The 16879-nt window shown below is 42.9% G+C and overlaps 1 protein-coding gene across 1 annotated transcript in view; it reads right to left on the bottom strand.

The window, feature by feature from the left end:
- Nucleotides 1-16879, bottom strand: part of NIPBL (NIPBL cohesin loading factor) — a 289092-nt gene that overhangs the window by 78873 nt on the left and 193340 nt on the right. The window contains exons 12-17 of the mRNA XM_065405961.1: nt 16659-16859; nt 16366-16437; nt 16184-16273; nt 14753-14856; nt 12924-13010; nt 1128-1359 (exon numbers count right to left, since the gene is read on the bottom strand). Of these exons, the coding sequence (XP_065262033.1) occupies nt 1128-1359; nt 12924-13010; nt 14753-14856; nt 16184-16273; nt 16366-16437; nt 16659-16859 (786 nt within the window). The remainder of the gene's footprint in view (nt 1-1127; nt 1360-12923; nt 13011-14752; nt 14857-16183; nt 16274-16365; nt 16438-16658; nt 16860-16879) is intronic.

Genomic DNA, 16879 nt, shown 5'->3' with positions numbered 1-16879 from the left:
CAGTCAACCTGTGGAACTCTTTGCCAGAGGATGTTGTGAAGGCCAAGACTAACAGGTTTAAAAAAAGAACTAGATAAATTAATGGAGGATAGGTCCGTCAATGGCTATTAACCAGGATGGGCAGGGATGGTGTCCCTAGCCTCTGTTTGCCGGAAGCTGGGAATGGGCGATGGGATGGATCTCTTGATGATTACCTGTTCTGTTCATTCCCTCTGAAGCATCTGGCATTGGCCACTATCAGAAGACAGGATACTGGGCTAGGTGGACCTTTGGTGTGACCCACTATGGCCGTTCTTATGTTATCTATTTCTTTGGCTCCCAAAACTGTGGAGGAATGTGTGGAGGCTGAGCAGCCATGCTCTTTGCTTCATAGGAAGTTTAAGTGAGGGGTAGGGGATGAGGCAGATGGATAGGCTCAGTGCCCCAGCTCTCTGCCTCTCCAGTAGCACAGTTGGAAAGCTCTCCTGAAACAGCATTTTTCTTGAAATACATTCCCCTGAAAAATTTTTCATTTTTGACTTTTTGTCCCCGTTCAGGACAATTTTTTTTTTTTTTTTCCAAAAATGCAAAAAAAATTTGCACGAAGGGATTTCCATTTTCTGGCCCCCTCTTATATCATGTACTTCAACAAACAGTTGGATTTCAAAAGTACTGACCATTAAGTGGCTCCTGATAATTGAAATAAATGGAAGCTGCTGGGTATTCAGGGACCGTGAACACCAGACCACTTATTTAGGCACATAATATATAAATGTAAAAGTCTCATGTAAGGCACCAACTTCTAGTTAGTTAGGTCTTGCCACTGAAGTATGTATGGATCTTTCATATCACACACTGTTTGGTTCAGAGGAGGATGGGTTTCATTTCCCCTGTCATTTTGGGCTACAATTTACCATTGTAAATGGCTTTTTTGTCAAAATCATATGAAGCATTCAGTCATCCTTCCTTATTTAGAAGACACTGGAAACGGGTGTCTCAAGATTAAGTCTTGAATGTAGTGAATTGCATAACCGTGTCAAGGGATGTCAAGTTGTTTGCACATCACACTTAACAGAACTGGTCACGTTTAAAATCATATGCAGCACATTATCTTACATGCAATCTCATTTATTTATTAACATACTAACCACCATGAGGATCCACTCTGTAGACAGGATCATACTGAGGATAAAGGGTATTCTGCAAATGAAATTTAGTGTACTGAATAACTCTTTCTATTACATCCTCAATATACACAGCTTTAGGCATATTGGGTGATGTCATAATGTTGATAGCGGTAAGACAGGCATCTGCAGACTTTGTGACTCTCTCCATAATCAGATCTCTCCACAATCTTTCCTCATCTTCAGTGTCATTATTCTACAAGGAAAAACAGAAAGTTATATACATTTTCTAAAAAATGTGCATTAAGACAAAATTAATTCTGAGTTTTCAAAAATACATATTATATTTCTGTATATTACAGGTTATCCCTGCTGAATAATATATACTGCAAAAGAAGATTATTTTATAAATATATATACTAAAATATTATATGACATTTATAATCCTATAAATGTAAAATGTATTTTGTTAACTGGCAAGTAGAAATTTTTTTGACAATATCTCCCTAAACCAGAATGAGATATTAAGGACATGTAATCACCTAGAGGCACACAGAAAATGTTAATTACCCATTAAAAATATAACCTAACAGGAAATTTCTACATTCATCAATAAAGTCTAAATTACTTCAAGCAAAATTTCTATTAATTGATCTAATAATTCTTTATTATTTTTAGATGTACAGTACAATGTTGTGTTTTGTGAGGATGAATACATTAAAGACAATGACGCACTTTGAGATTGACTGATGAAAACTGCTGTATCAAATCTAGGTGTTATTTTTATATCCCCTCTGATTAGGCTCAACAGAATCTGATTTTTTTTTAAATCATTTGATAATATCAATGTTTATTTTTAAGCATATTTTTCAATTTTTATTGATTTAAATGTTCACAATTGTGCAAAATTATGGATTTTAAGCATTTTTTTTACTTTTAGCTATATAAATTTTCATAGTTGCAGGAAATTATGTGTGTTGTCAGACAATTATTATTTAATGACAGTAGACACAGATTCAGAAAGTTAAAGCTTAATAATCATTAAAACACAAACCATCAACATCACCTGTCAAAATATACTAAGTAAATATCCTTAAGTCAAATTCTCATAAATTCAGCATTGTTCTTATTGTCTGTAAATGTCAATTTCCACTGAAGGAAATACTTTTTCATTAGTTTGTGTCTGTGCAGTGAAATCTGTTTACCAACATTTAATAATAAAAAGCTAATCCTTCCAAGCCTACCTATCATTGCTACTTTGACCAGTTTCACTTTCTACCACTATATGTAACTCTAGTGCAGAAAGACTTTTATAAACCATGTGGAAATCATGAGGATTTTCCTGATCCCTTTTTTCTTCCCATGCTCCCTAAAGTCTCAAGATTCCCCTTATCAGTCATCATCGTGTTGAGGACTTGACTCATCAATAACTATGCCTCAAAAAACAGACAAAGGAATTGCTAAAGAATCATGAGAGAAACCTTCTCTTTCCCAGAGGTTGAAAGTACAGTCTATGCAGCTCTTCTATCAACTACCAACTCAGACAAGCCTTCAGTATACTAGAGTAGGTCCTCATAGCCACAAACACACAGACAAAACCTTGGCAGTGAGCCTCAGAGCCTGGGTCAACTGACTCTGGCTCACAGAGCTCATGCTAGAAGGTTAAAAGTAGCAGCACAGATGTTCCCAGTCAAGCTGGAGTGTGGGCTCTGAGACCCATCTCCTGGGTTTCAGAGCCCAGGTTCCAGCCCAAGCTGGAACATCTACGCTCCTATTTTTAGCCCTGTAGTGCAGGCCTCACAAGCCCTAGTCAGTTGACCCAGGTTCTCAGACTCTCTGCCACGATTTTTTTTATTTTTTTTTTTATTTTTGGTTTTTTGCAGCATAGACGTACCTGAAGGGATCTTTAGAAAAAAATTCCTACCAGCTTAGTTGGATTGATTGGTCTTATGATTAATATAATGCACTGGGATTCCAGAGATATGATTTCCTTTGATGGCTCTGCCGCAGACTACCTAAGACTGATCCTGGGAAGGTCACTTAGTCAGTTCAGTAAAGCAATTTAGCAGGTACGTAAAATTATCCCTTTAGCAAAGCACTTAATCACATGTTAAATTTTAAGCACATGCTTAAATCTCCTTGACGTCAATGGGGTTAATTCAGAAACCTGAAGTAGACGCTCCTAAAATGGACTCCTGATCAATCTGTACCTCAATTCCCCATCTGTAAAATGATGAAAAAACGGTTACCTACCTTCCGTAACTGTTGTTCTTTGAGATGTGTTGCTTATGTCCATTCCATTCTAGGTGTGCGCGTGTCCAGTCATCAGAGATTTTTGCCTTAGCAGTATCAATAGGGTTAGCAGGGGTGCTCCCTTGAGTGCTGTGCTCATGCGCCAGTATATCAGGCGCTGTCGACCCTACTCCCTCTCAGTTCCTTCTTGCCGGCAACTCCGACAGAGAGATAGGAGGGCGGGTAATGGAATTGACATGAGCAACACATCTCGAAGAACAACAGTTATGAAAGGTAGGTAACTGGTTTTTCTTCTTCAAGTGCTTGCTCATGGCGATTTCATTCTAAGTGACTCAAAAGCAGTGCCAATGGAGGTGGGCTCAGAGATCACGGTTTTGTAGCTTGCAGCACTGCCGAAGCCAGCATTGTCCCGGGCCTGCTCGGTCAGCACATAATGGGACATAAACGTGTGGACAGACGACCAGGTAGCAGCTCTACAGATCTCTTGGATCAGCACCTGAGCCAAGAAGGCCACTGATGACACTTGTGGTCTAGTTGAGTGTGCTTTGACTATCGCTGGTGCAGGCACACTCGCCAGCTCATAGCAGTATCGAATGCAGGCTGTGATCCAGGAAAAAATCCTCTAAGCAGACGCTTTCATCCTGTCTGCCACCGCAATGAACAGCTGCATCGACATATGGAAAGGCCGTGTCCAGTTGATATAGAAGGCCAGCGCCCTCCGGACGTCCAGGGCGCGTAACCTGCTCTCTTCAGAATTATGGGGCTTCAGAAAGAAGACTGGTAAGAAAATGTCCTGGTCGGTATGAAACTGGGAGACTATGTTGGGCAGGAATGCCAGGTGCGGCCACAATTGGACCTTATCCTTGTAGAACACCATATAGGGTGGCTCTGACCTAAGTGCCCTGATCTCAGACACTCTGCAGGTGGATGTCATCGCCCCCAGGAACGCAACCTTCCAGGAGAGAAGAAGAGAGCAGGAAGCCAGAGGTTCGAAAGGAGGCCCCATGAGCCTCAACAGTACGAGATTCAAATACCAGGGAGGGACAGGATCCCGGACGTGATGGTAAAGACGCTCCAGACCTTTCAAGAACCGGGCCGTCATGTCGTGAGCAAAAACCGACCTGCCTTGGAATGGAGGGTGGAAAGCCGAAATAGGAGCCAGATGGACCCTGATTGATGACAAGACAAGCCCTGAAGCTTGAGGTGCAGAAGATAATCCAGGATCATCTGCAGTGAGGACTGCTCGGCCCAGACAAGCCGATCCGAAACCCAGCACATGAATCTTTTCCACTTCGCCCAGTAAGTTGCTCTGGTGGAGGGCATTCTGCGGGTATGTCTACACCCAGCCACTAGTTCGGCAGCTGGGAATCGAAGTTCTGGGTTCGACTTATCGCGTCTTGTCTGGACGCGATAAGTCGAACCAGGAAGTGATCGCCGTCGACTGCGGTACTCCAGCTATACGAGAGGAGTACCGCGGCGTCGACGGGGGAGCCTGCCTGCCGCGTGTGGACCGAGGTAAGTTTGAACTAAGGTACTTCGAACTTCAGCTACGTTATTCACGTAGCTGAAGTTGCGTACCTTAGTTCGAATTGCGGGGTAAGTGTAGACCAAGCCTGCTACCCAGCATGACTTGTTACACCCAAATTGAGCATTCCCGGTCTTCCGCATTCAGCCTTGCAGCATCCATGCTGTCAAGTGCAACGCCTCTAGGTTCGGGTGCAGGAGACTGCCATGGTCCTGCGACAGCAGGTCTTGCCAGAGAGCGCCGCAGCTTCCGAAAGGTCCAGCAGCGTGCCGAACTAGTACTTACAAGGCCACTCGGGGACAATCAGGGTAACTTCACCCTGTCCTGTCTGATATTCATGAGGACTCTGTGGATCCACAGCACTGGCAGGAAGGCGTAAATCAGGGCTCCCGACCACAGAAGCAGGAAAGCATCTGACAGGGACCCACTGTCCATCCCCTGAAGCAAACACCTGGCATTTCCTGGTCTGGTGGGACGTGAACAAGTCCACCTGGAGAGTCCCCGACTTTCGGAAGATCATACTGGCTGCCTCTGGATGGAACGACCACTCGTGGCGAGACGAGATGGACTTGCTGAGGCGATCTGCTAGCACATTCTTGGTCCCGGGCAGGTGCGTGCTTACCAGACAAATGGCATGCTGCACACAAAAGTCCCAAAGGCTGAGAGCTTCTTGGCAAAGAGCTGATGACCTGGCTCTGTCCTGCCTGTTGGTGTAATACATCTCGGTGGTATTGTCCGTGAGGACCTGCACCACCTTGCCCCTCAGGTGGGACAAGAACGCCTGGCAGGCCAGGAAAACTGCTGACACTGATGTAAAGGGCCAGATCGTCCTGCAGCCAGTGGACTTAAGTGCTGAGCTCACTCAGGTGGGCTCCCCAGCCGAGGTCCGAAGCATCTGAAATGAGGGTCAGTGACAAAGACAGGGCTGCAAAAGGAACACCTTCCAACACCGACTCAGGTTCAACTACCACTCCAGGGATGACAGGATGTGATCCAGCGCCCTGACTATCCGGTCTAGATAGTGTCTGTTGGGGGTGTAAAGCGACGCCAGCCATACTTGCAGAGGTTGGAGGCAGAGCCGGGCATGACTGACCACGTACGTACAAGTGGCCATGTGGCCCAGCAACTGCAGGCAGGTGTAAGCCATGGTGAGCGGGTGGTTCTTCACATGGGAGATCAGGTCCAACATGGCCTGAAAACGCGCCTCCAAAAGGAAGGCTCTGACTTGCATGGAGTCAAGAACCGTCCCTCTATGAACGCTATGCATTGGACTAGCCTTAAAGTGGATTTTTTCTCGTTTATTAACTGGCTCAGGTCACGGCAGGTGGAACGCACCCGATCGAGGCTTCTCTGCACTCGTTCCCGAGACCTGCCCTTGATGAGCAATCGTCAAGATATGGGAAGACCTGGACCCCTTGATGTCTGAGGTAAGCAGCCACTAGTGCCATACATCTCAAGAAGACCCTTGGAGCCAACGAGCGGCCAAAGGGGAGTGTTGTAAATTGGAAATGGTGCTCGCCCACTATAAAACAGAGGAAATGTCTGTGACCCTGGAATATGGAGATATGGAAATAGGTGTCCTTCAAGTCGAGGGCAGCGTACCAGTCTCTTGGATCCAGGGAGGGGATGATGGAGGCCAGGGAGACCATGCAAAACTTCAACATTTTGAGAGGCTTGTTCAGGTGTCCCAGGTCCAAAATGGGTCTGAGGCACCCCTTTGCTTTCAGGATTAGGAAATAACAGAAGTAGAAACCTTTCCCTGTCATGTCCTGACGGACCTCCTCCACCATCCCCAAGCACAGGAGGTTTTCGACCTCTTAAACCAGGAGTTGCCCGTGAGAAGGGTCCCTGAAGACCGATGGGTGGGAGGGACGGGGTGGCTGAAAACTGCAGGGTGTAACCTTGAGACACTATGTCCAACACCCAACGGTCTGAGGTGACTTGGAACCAGGCCGAACAGAAGGGATGAAGACGGTTGAGGAAAGAGCAGGGTGGATCCTGGGAGGTGACTGGGGAGGCACTCTCGACTGCACCCTCAAAACGAGCATTTCTAGCCCCTGGGGTGTTTTGCCAGGCCTGGCTGTGCAGGTGAGTGGAAGGAGGAACGGCGACAGTGGCTGAAACTAACGTCTCTGTCCCTTCTCCTTGCAGACCTCGGATGAGACTGCCAAGGCTTAGGCAGCGGGGGCGACCGGAACTGCTTTCTCGCAGGCTGAGGTGTATGCATGCCCAGTGAGTGAAGGGTGGTCCTGGTGTCCTTTAAGCCCATGCAGCCTCACATCCGTCTGGTCTGAAAAAAGACCATTCCCCTCGAATGGGAGGTCCTAGATGGAGGTCTGCATTTCTTGTGAGAGTCCGGTGGTCTGAAGCCAGGAGCTGCGCCTCATTACCACTACCTACGTCCCATGCCATCTGGAGGGAGCACCTGGCAGTCGCAGTGCCCTCCTCCATCAGGGTGCCAAATTCTTGGGCGAAACCCTGTGGCAGGGACTCCTTGAACTTATGGAGGGAGTCCCATAAGTTAAAATTGTATCAGCCCAAGAGGGCCTGATGGTTTGACACCCAGAACTGCAAACTGGCCATTGAATACTTTTTTTTCCTCCAAACAGGTCCAACCATTTGGCCTCTTTATTTTGGTTGTTGAGCTGGTATGCCTCTGTTTGTCTCTTTCATTGGCCACAGAAACCACCAGCGAGCCCGGGGGAGGGTGGGTGTAGAGGTATTCAAACCCCTCGGCCAGAACAAAGTATTTATTTTTGGCCCTTTTTGAGGTGGGAGGAATGGAGGAAAGAGTTTGCCAGAGGCCCTTGGCAATCTTGAGGACACCATCATACACTGGTAGTGCAACATGGGTTGGGGTAGAAGCTGATAGGACATTAAAAAAGGTGTCTGCCTGCCCAGACATTTCCTCACCTCCAGGTCCAATTTCTCGGCCACCCGACGAAGCAGGGCCTTGTGTTCTTTAAAATCGTCTGGCGGGCTGGCCCTCAAGGGTCCCACAACTGCCTCATCTGGGGACAAAGACGATAACTGCCCCGAGTGTGCCTCATGCACCGAGCCTGGTGCCATCAGCTGTTGCTCCGAGGCAGTGGCCAATGAGAGGTATGAAGGGAGCATTGCCATAACCGGCACTCTCCATGCGCTCCAATAAGGCCAATGTACTGGCCACTGGCCGTGTTGCAAAGTCGGCACTGTCAACACGGCTTCTGGTGCCCATTCGCGCCGGTGCTGTCTAGGTGAGGGGCTAAACTGAACTTCCGTGCTAGAGGAATCCTCTTTCAGTGACCCCGGTGGGACCGTGGATGCCTGGGTTTGTTTGCTGACCGTTGCCATCGGAGACTGGTGCCGGTGCAGGGGGGAACAGAAATCCGATGGGGAGCGCTCCCATGAGGCAGGTGACCGGGACCTGTGCCGAGAGGATGACCGGCAGGAGGGCGAATGGCATCGGTTGTACTGGGACCAGTGTCTTCCTCTAGGCAATTCGTGTCAAGATGGCGGAGGCTGCGAACGCAGTGCCGGTGACTGAGGGCGAGCCACAGAGGGTCTGTGCTGTGACTCTAGCGATATGCGGTACGGAGGTGGAGAGCGCTGCTTTGTCTTGAGAGATCGGCGGCACTCCACTGCCCCCTGAGGGGTTTTAGCGGCTGGCTTGCCCTTGTGGGGATTTGCCGGATCCTGAGGCATGTGCTGCTTCAGTAGTGCGGGCGGAGGCTTGTGCTCTCTCAGCGCTGGGGGAGCTTGTGAAGGTGTTGATGCCATCAGGGGTTTAGGTCCCATGCTGCTCCCAGGAGTCGGTGGTGGACCTTTCACGGGAGTAAGGAACCGACTGGGGAGGTATGAGCGCATGGCTCCAGAGTGGCTGAGCGGCCTGAAATGGGTCCCTTGCCCAAAGACCCATGGCTCTTTTTGCCTTGTGCCAGGGAGCCATGGTTTTTGGTCTTCTTTTTGGGAACCGGTGACGGGGAATGCTGCCGGGTGGAGCCCGGTGAGCACTGCGCACCGAGGCTGAGGTACTTGGTGAGTCCTGGCGGGGCTGCACAGAGGCTGGACGCAGGGCAACTCCATGAGGAGAGCCTGTAACTGAATATCCGGCGGGGCTGAACGTTTTTACAAATTCGGCACTTATCTCTAATGTGTGATTCCCCCAAGTACTTGAGGCAGTTGCTATGGGGGGTCACTTACAGGCATAGGCCTGTTTCAGTCTGTGCAGGGCTTAAACCCGGGAGACCTGGGCATGCCCCACCTGGGCGAAGTCGTCTAACTAACTACTTAACACTAACTACTATAAACAAACTATTTACAAGGCCCTAAGGCTCGAAGTCAGTAGACGAAAAACCGCTAGCCCTTGCAATGCAAGGAAAGGTGCTCTGACTAACCACCACAGGTGGTAAGAAAGAACTGAGAGGGCATGGGGTCAGCAGCGCCTGATATACCAGCACATGAGCATGGCACTCAAGGGGCTGCCCCTGCCTGCCCTACGGATACCACTAATGCAAAAATCTCCAACGACTGCACACGTGGGCACGCACACACCTAGAATGGAACTGACATGAGAAAATACTCCAAGAAGAATAGTATTTCCTTTCTCCCAGCTTTTGAACCTACCCAAAGCCCTAGGCATTTTCTCTTCTGACTTGTCTATTTAGATTCAGTTAAGGGCAGGAGCACTCTCTTCTGGGTATTTACAGCATCTAGCATAACAAAGGCATAATCTCTATGGGGCTCACTAAGCATTACTAAAATACAACTAACATTATTAATAGTAAAACCAGTGGGAATTTTTTCCTAACATTCTCTAGCATAGATATGGTCTTAGTGAGAGACTGACTAGGGAAATAAACTCTGTGCCACATATAGGGTAGTGCAGCACAGCATTGCTAAGTTGTTTCCAAAATCTTATATTTTGAGATAAATCTTTGTAACATTTTAGTGTTGAGTATATTTCATAATGGAGTTGCAGATTCAGTATTTTGAGTATACCTGGGGGGTATATTTGAAAATTTAAAGGAGACCTGCAAAGATTTGTTAGAAAAATTGGGCTTTCCTTCTTTATAATCCTTTTCTGCTTTATAGTGTATAAAGAAAGACCTGAACGGTGATTTTTTAAATTTATTTAAAATTTCTTCCCTGCTTCCTTTTTAATTCAACTTAAGTATCAGGAATGTCAAGTCTACTCTTCTCTGGTTTTTCTAATGAACCCCTCAGAGATATCAGGAATCTCAACTGTGAATACTAAACACCTTAACAGAAAGAGTGAAAAGGCTGACTCTTTGACAAAGGCTTCCTTTGTCCAAAGTGTTGATTAGTCATTCAAGTTAATTTGCATTAATAAAAATATAAAAACTCAAATTTTTCAACTAAAAATCCCTTGCCCTCTCAATTGCTCATCTTTCAATCTCTGGGCTCTCATGATGTCACCATATCACTAGCTCTTCAGTCATCATGAAGGTAAGATTGGGCCCGAGTTTATTGAAACAAGCCACGCAGAAAACAAACTTTAAAAAAAAACAGACAACAACAACAACAAAAATTCAGTCCTTTCTTCATACATAGTAAGAAAAAGTAGAAAAAGGAACAAGCAGCCTATTTTCTCCTCCACTTTGCAGGTCACTTTTAAAGACATTTTGGAACTGTGCACTGAAACATGAAGAAATCACCACCTATCTAAAAGAAAACTAAAATATTCCGATACATTTAATATGTTCATTTTTTTCTTAAGTGCAAATGCCTCCAATCCAAAGGCACATATATTAACTTTAGTCTATTACCATTTTCCTCAGGCCTGGTCTAGCTATACTTAAAAGTTTTGCCACGATAGCCATGTTGAATAGGAGCGTGTGGGGGAAAAACACTCTTAACCAACATACGCCAGAAAAGTCCCAGGTTATTTCATTCAGGGAATTGATATAAGCTACACCAGCGGAATAACTCTTTTGCTGATATAAGCTGCATCTCCATTAGGCGAGTTTGCTGGTATAGCTATAGAGGAGTGACTATCTGCTTCAGACAGGTGTAACTCTCCTGCCCATAACAAATGTTAACAAATTCTGAGAAGGGGTAATCACAGAAAAGCCAATTTATTTTAAAAAGATGCCTGCACATTGGCACACTTCTATTAATTTTCCAAAAGAACCGAGGCTACCTTCTTGGTACATTGTTATATATATGTGTTATGTGATAGAAACAGTTAATAGCTAAAGTATTAATATTTTAGTTTATATATACAAAAAATATGACATTTTGCCACCTTGTCACAAAAATTAAATCTATTGAAAAAAGGAAAAATAAATAATTACAAGACATTTATGAACTAAACCGCCTCTAGAAAATAACAATGGCCATACTGGGTCAGACCAAAGGTCCATCTAGCCCAGTATCCTGTCTTCTGACAGTGGCCAATGCCAGATGCTTCAGAGGGAATGAACAGAACAGGTAATCATCAAGTGATCCTGTTACCCATTCCCAGCTTCTGGCAAACAGAGGCTAGGGACAACATCCCTGTCCATCCTGGCTAAAAGTCATTCATGGATCTGTCCTCCATGAACTGATCTAGTTCTTTTTTTAACTTTGTTATAGTCTTGGCCTTCACAACATCCTCTGGCAAGGAGTTCCACAGGTTGACTGTGCATTGTGTGAAAAAATACTTCCTTTTGTTTGTTTTAAATCTGCTGCCTCTTAATTTCATTTGGTGGCCCTTAGTTCTTGTGTTATGAGAAGGAGTAAATAACACATCCTTATTTACTTTCTCCGCACCAGTCATTTTATAGATTTCTCTCATATCCTCTCTTAGTCATCTCTTTTCCAATCTGAAAAGTCCCAGTCTTATTAATCTCTCCTCATATGGCAGCTGTTCCATACCCTTGATCATTCTTGTTGCCCCTTTCTGAACCTTTTCCAATTCCAATACATCTTTTTTGAGATGAGGTGACCACATCTGCCTGCAGTATTCAAGATGTGGATGTACCATGAGTTTATATAGAGGCAATATGACATTTTCTGTCTTATTATCGATCCCTTTTTTAATGATTCCCAACATCCTGTTCACTTTTTTGACTGCCGCTGCACATTGAACGGATGTTTTCAGAGACCTATCTACAATCACTCCAAGATCTCTTTCTTGAGTGCTAACAGCTAATTTAGACTCCATCATTTTATATGTATAGTTGGGATTATGTTTTCCAATGTGCATTAGAACATCTATCTAGAGATAGATATTCTAAAAGATCCTACGAAGACCTTTGAAAAATGCCCTGAAATCATGAATAATGTTTGGGCGTTGGTTATAACCTTCACTCAATCCTTCATGTAATTATTAAATTAAATTAAATTAAATTAAATGAGATATCCTATCTCCTAGAACTGGAAGGGACCTTGAAAGGTCATTGAGTCCAGCCCCCTGCCTTCACTAGCAGGACCAAGTACTGATTTTGCCCCAGATCCCTAAGTGGCCCCCTCAAGAATTGAACTCACAACCCTGGGTTTAGCAGGCCAATGCTCAAACCACTGAGCTATCCCTCCCAGGTGCTTAACTTTAAGCATGCGAGTAGATCCATCAAGGTCAAATTAAAATGCTTCCTCTCAATTCTAAATGGTGAGAATCTGCTTTACAGAAAAGCTCAGTTTTTTTCTATGGTATATGTGAAGTTTAATGGGCAGGTACCAAAGAAAGTTATGCTGGCTGCAAGTTTGCCAATTGCCAATGAAAATCAGAGAATCACACTAATGTGCTAAATTATATTTTTCAAAACAGAAGACAACCAATCTGCTCTATTTTTAAATAGTTAGTATTTTACAACAAGGAGAACACTGTAGAAACAATATAATTAGGCAAGTATTGACTAATACCTGTTGCGTTGCTTAAGGAATTATAGTAATTTGCAAACACTAAAATTTCACACCATATTAATTATAATGTGAGCTAAATTAGAAATCCTTTACAGTTAAAAACAAAATTATTTTGGAAATATTACCACTGAGATTAAAATATGCCCTTTCATTTTAATCAAATATAGTGATGCCAACAACTATGCTCTGAAACTCACATGGTTTAGTAATGTAGAAAGCTTCGAGCCATCTTGAATATTCTTCTCCAAGATGTTCAGGACTTTCACTGTTTTATCTGTTGAAAGCTAAAATAAAAATACATGTATCAAAATATCAGAAAGAGTGTAAACAAATTATTTCTAAGTGGTTAAAAACAAATGTGTGCATGGAAAACAGGTCATACTGTGTAATTCTGTTGTAAACATTAGGTTGTAAATGCTTGGGGTAGGATCTTAATTTGTGTTTGTACAATCTCTAGCACAGTGAGGCCATGATCATGCCTGAGCATTCTGATCATATAATAAAACTAAATATGAAGCAATAGTAATAATGGTGATGTCTGTGTAGAAATTAAAAACAAACAACAACATTCCATTAGTCTTCTGTTTGTTTTGTTTTGTTTTTTACAACACAAGGGGATTAGTAGTAGTTTCTAGTGGTTTGGTAGTGAATTTTACAATATAAAAATCTTGAATAAACCACAGTATGAAGTCAGTTTTCATGTTGCAATCAATTTTATAAGATGAATTCACTGAATTTTTCTCATCAAAATGTAATTTTAGAGATTTAGGTTAAATTCTTTATCATTAATTAGAACACTTTCCACAAAAACCGTTCACCCAAATTACACTTCAAACTAGAAAAATGTATGGGAATATGTTTAATTATGTATATCTGCCACTATCTTCCCCAGTGCCAGAAATCAGAATTTGCAAAAACAAACCACTAATGATGAACCCTGGTTGGCTAGAGAAAGTTTTGTTTTTAATTTATTCTAAAGTTTATGGACAAGCACAAAACAATTTCAACACTGTTTTGGAACTGCAGCATATATATTTTATTCTCACAGGGGGACTGTGCTGAAAATAAAGTAGTTCTACATGACCTACTCATGTTCTACAAAATTAAGACCAAGAAATGAGTGGAGCTTGCTGTCCCCTTTAATAATGGGAGCCACTAGCCCAGGTCTTACTGGAACTCAGTCCTTTAAGGCCACTGGTTTCTGGGAGATGTAGACCACAAGTGACTGAGGGATCATGACTCATCAGGTGATATACAACTACTTTGTAAAAGAGCTGTTTGTGCTCAGTATGATGTAGAAACTGGCAAGAACTCCAGTCAGTAGAAGCTGAGCCTAAAGAGACTTGTAGGGAGCAAGGGCTAATATCTGGGAAGGAGATGCACCCAGCCCAGGAAGAGGAGTGAGGGCACCCGTGGATAAGGCCAGAAAGGAGGTCTAGAGCTGGGGCTATCGAAAACTAAGGAAGAGGTTTGTATACTAAGGAATCCAGAAGTCTTCGTAAGAAGTGGCCCTGGAAACACAGAGTGAGGATAGTAGTGAGGTTGAGAACAGAGAGCCTATAGTATAGAATCGCAGGGTTGGAAACTCATACTAGGAAGAGAGTATTAATCTTAGAGAGATGATACCAATAACCTGCTTCAACAGGATAAACCCCAAAATTGAAGCCCAGGAGGGCATAAAAAGAAAGACATAGCCTGTTGAGGGCACAGATATTGTTTAGCCTAGGAAAGGGAACCCTGCATTAACAGGGACGTAAGGCTACTGGGCCTGGGGGAAAGGAAATCCACTGAGATGCCTGGGAAGAAGACTGCTGTTGTACTCTGGAAAGGGTGGACTTTGTGACATCACCCTCTAGCTACATCATCTCAGTGAAACGAAGCACTGAGGACCACTCGCTGAAAGGAGGGAAACTGAGGCAAGCACATAACAGGAAGAAGTAAGAACACGGTTACAGAGGGGAAATGTATTTTATACATTTAACACTGAAGTGGTATGTACATTTGCATTTTTAAGATCATGACATACCTTGTCCATAATGCCCATTGCCTTAATTTTTGCAGATTCACTACCCAACTCACTAAGCTGATGTTTTCCCAAAAGCAACTCCTGTGGAATCTCATCATCATCACCTTTAATAAAAAAAAAAAAAAAGAGAGAGAGTTTACATCCATTCCAATTAGGCTGCTTATTCTGATGCACAAATATGGATTTAGAAGCCTAAATTCAGGCACCCATTTCTGAAAATCCTTGGCCAAAGTATTTTAATATGTCCAGCTAAACAAGCAGTTCATTTAACCAATTAGAGAATCCCTTTGCCTCAAAAAATCAAAAAGAAAAATGGGTGTCATTCTACAATTAAACATTTTTGCACTATCAATGGATTAAAAATGTATATAACATCGCTGAATGTTTTATAAAATATCAATAACAATTTTCCCAACCCATATGAATTTAAGATTTCAAAACCATTTTTCCATTCCGAATTGTGACCCGATAACCCATCCCCTGCCCCCGCCAAAAAAAAAAAAATCAGATTATGTCAATCAAAATGTTTTGTTTCAATGTTAATACTTATATTTTTAACCAATTTTGGTATAAATTAATTAAAATTTCAAAATGAAATGTCATTTCAAACCAAAAAATTGTTTCCAAAATATTGAAATGTGATATTTCAGTGATTGAAACTTTTCAAACATTTTTTCCAACTGGGAGATTTTTCAAAACCAACCCTTTCCCACTAACAGTTTTGGTTTCAACAAATCAACATTTTCTGACAAAGTAAGTGTCATTGGAAAATTCCCAACCAGCTTTTTAGTTAAATTTCACTCAGTAGTTTGAAAAGCTACTGATTGCATACATAGGTTGTACAAGTGATTGTTTGTTTGTTTATTTTTACAGAGGTAAGAGCTAGAAAAGATCTATTAGGTTATCCATATGCCAATACCCAACTGTTTGCTACAATACAGCTTCTAGTGCTTTAGGTGGGGTTGGGAGAGATTTTTGAAAGCACCTCAGGGATTTAGGAGCACAAGTTCCATTAACTTTCAATGGGAGTTACGCTACTAAATACCTTAGGAGCATTCTCTCTCAAAACATCTTCAATCCCCACTTCTGATGACCCATTAAGGGAGGTGTAATGCAGAAGATAATCACATTTGGGATAGATATTCTCCCCACCCCAGTAGCTTAAGGTTTGCATCTGTTGTGGTTTGTCTCTCTTCTAAGTCCTGCAAGGAACCAAGGTTGGAGGAAGAAGAGCAATTAGAGGGTACAGGAGGAGCTTATCTGTGGTGGCAGCCAAAAAGGAGAAAGGAGACATTTCCCAGAGTGTACACCGGAGGCAGCCAAGTTACAAAGAAGAGGCTCTGAAATAAAATACTTAGATGCAAATTTTGTAAAGGCTTCACATAGTTTTGTACAACAGAAACAGCAGTGGAGAAATTTCTGACATATTACCAAATGTAGTAAAATCCATGTCTTCCAAATTTTCCAAAATATTTTCTACTGAAGCAGTAAACCTCTTAAAAGTTGAAGAATCCATCATTTCTGGTGAAAAAGAAAAGTATATATAGTTGAGTTATATACAACAGACAACATAACCCGAAGAAAACAACAAATTCAACCTTCCAAAAAGTTACCTTCAGGTGTTAGTTTAGGTTCATAAGCCTTCCTTTTCTTTTGTTTTTCTTTTTTCTTCATTTTCCTAGCCACTAGTAAACAAATTCAGAGTTTAAAATGAAGATATCAAACAAATGCCTTTGTTCAGTTTCGTACAATATTCTGTTGAAGTTGGATACATGAATATTAAAAGCATTCTTGAACAACATTCTTTAGACTAGCCTATCCACATTTAATATGCTTATATTAAGAATGCATGGAAGGGTCATATTAATTATATAGAGTAAGATGTACTTTAATACTGATGAATTACCATCACTGAGGGGAGGAGGAGGAGAATAATCATCCATGTCAGAGTCTTCTGGAGTACGATTGCGATAACGGCTACTACCAGAAGTCCTTCTTCCTTCATGATGACTGCTTCTCCTATGATCACCAGAACTTCTCTTATCATGCTCTTCATACTCCCAAGCTTTATCATCATCTCTGTCCTTTTTATGTCTTTTCCGAGATGCTAAAAATGAAGCAAGTTTT

Source organism: Emys orbicularis, chromosome 6, assembly GCF_028017835.1.
Source record: "Emys orbicularis isolate rEmyOrb1 chromosome 6, rEmyOrb1.hap1, whole genome shotgun sequence".
Taxonomy (NCBI): Eukaryota; Metazoa; Chordata; order Testudines; family Emydidae; genus Emys; species Emys orbicularis.
The sequence above is the reverse complement of the archived record's forward strand: the minus strand, read 5'-3'. Positions and strand labels throughout refer to the sequence as shown.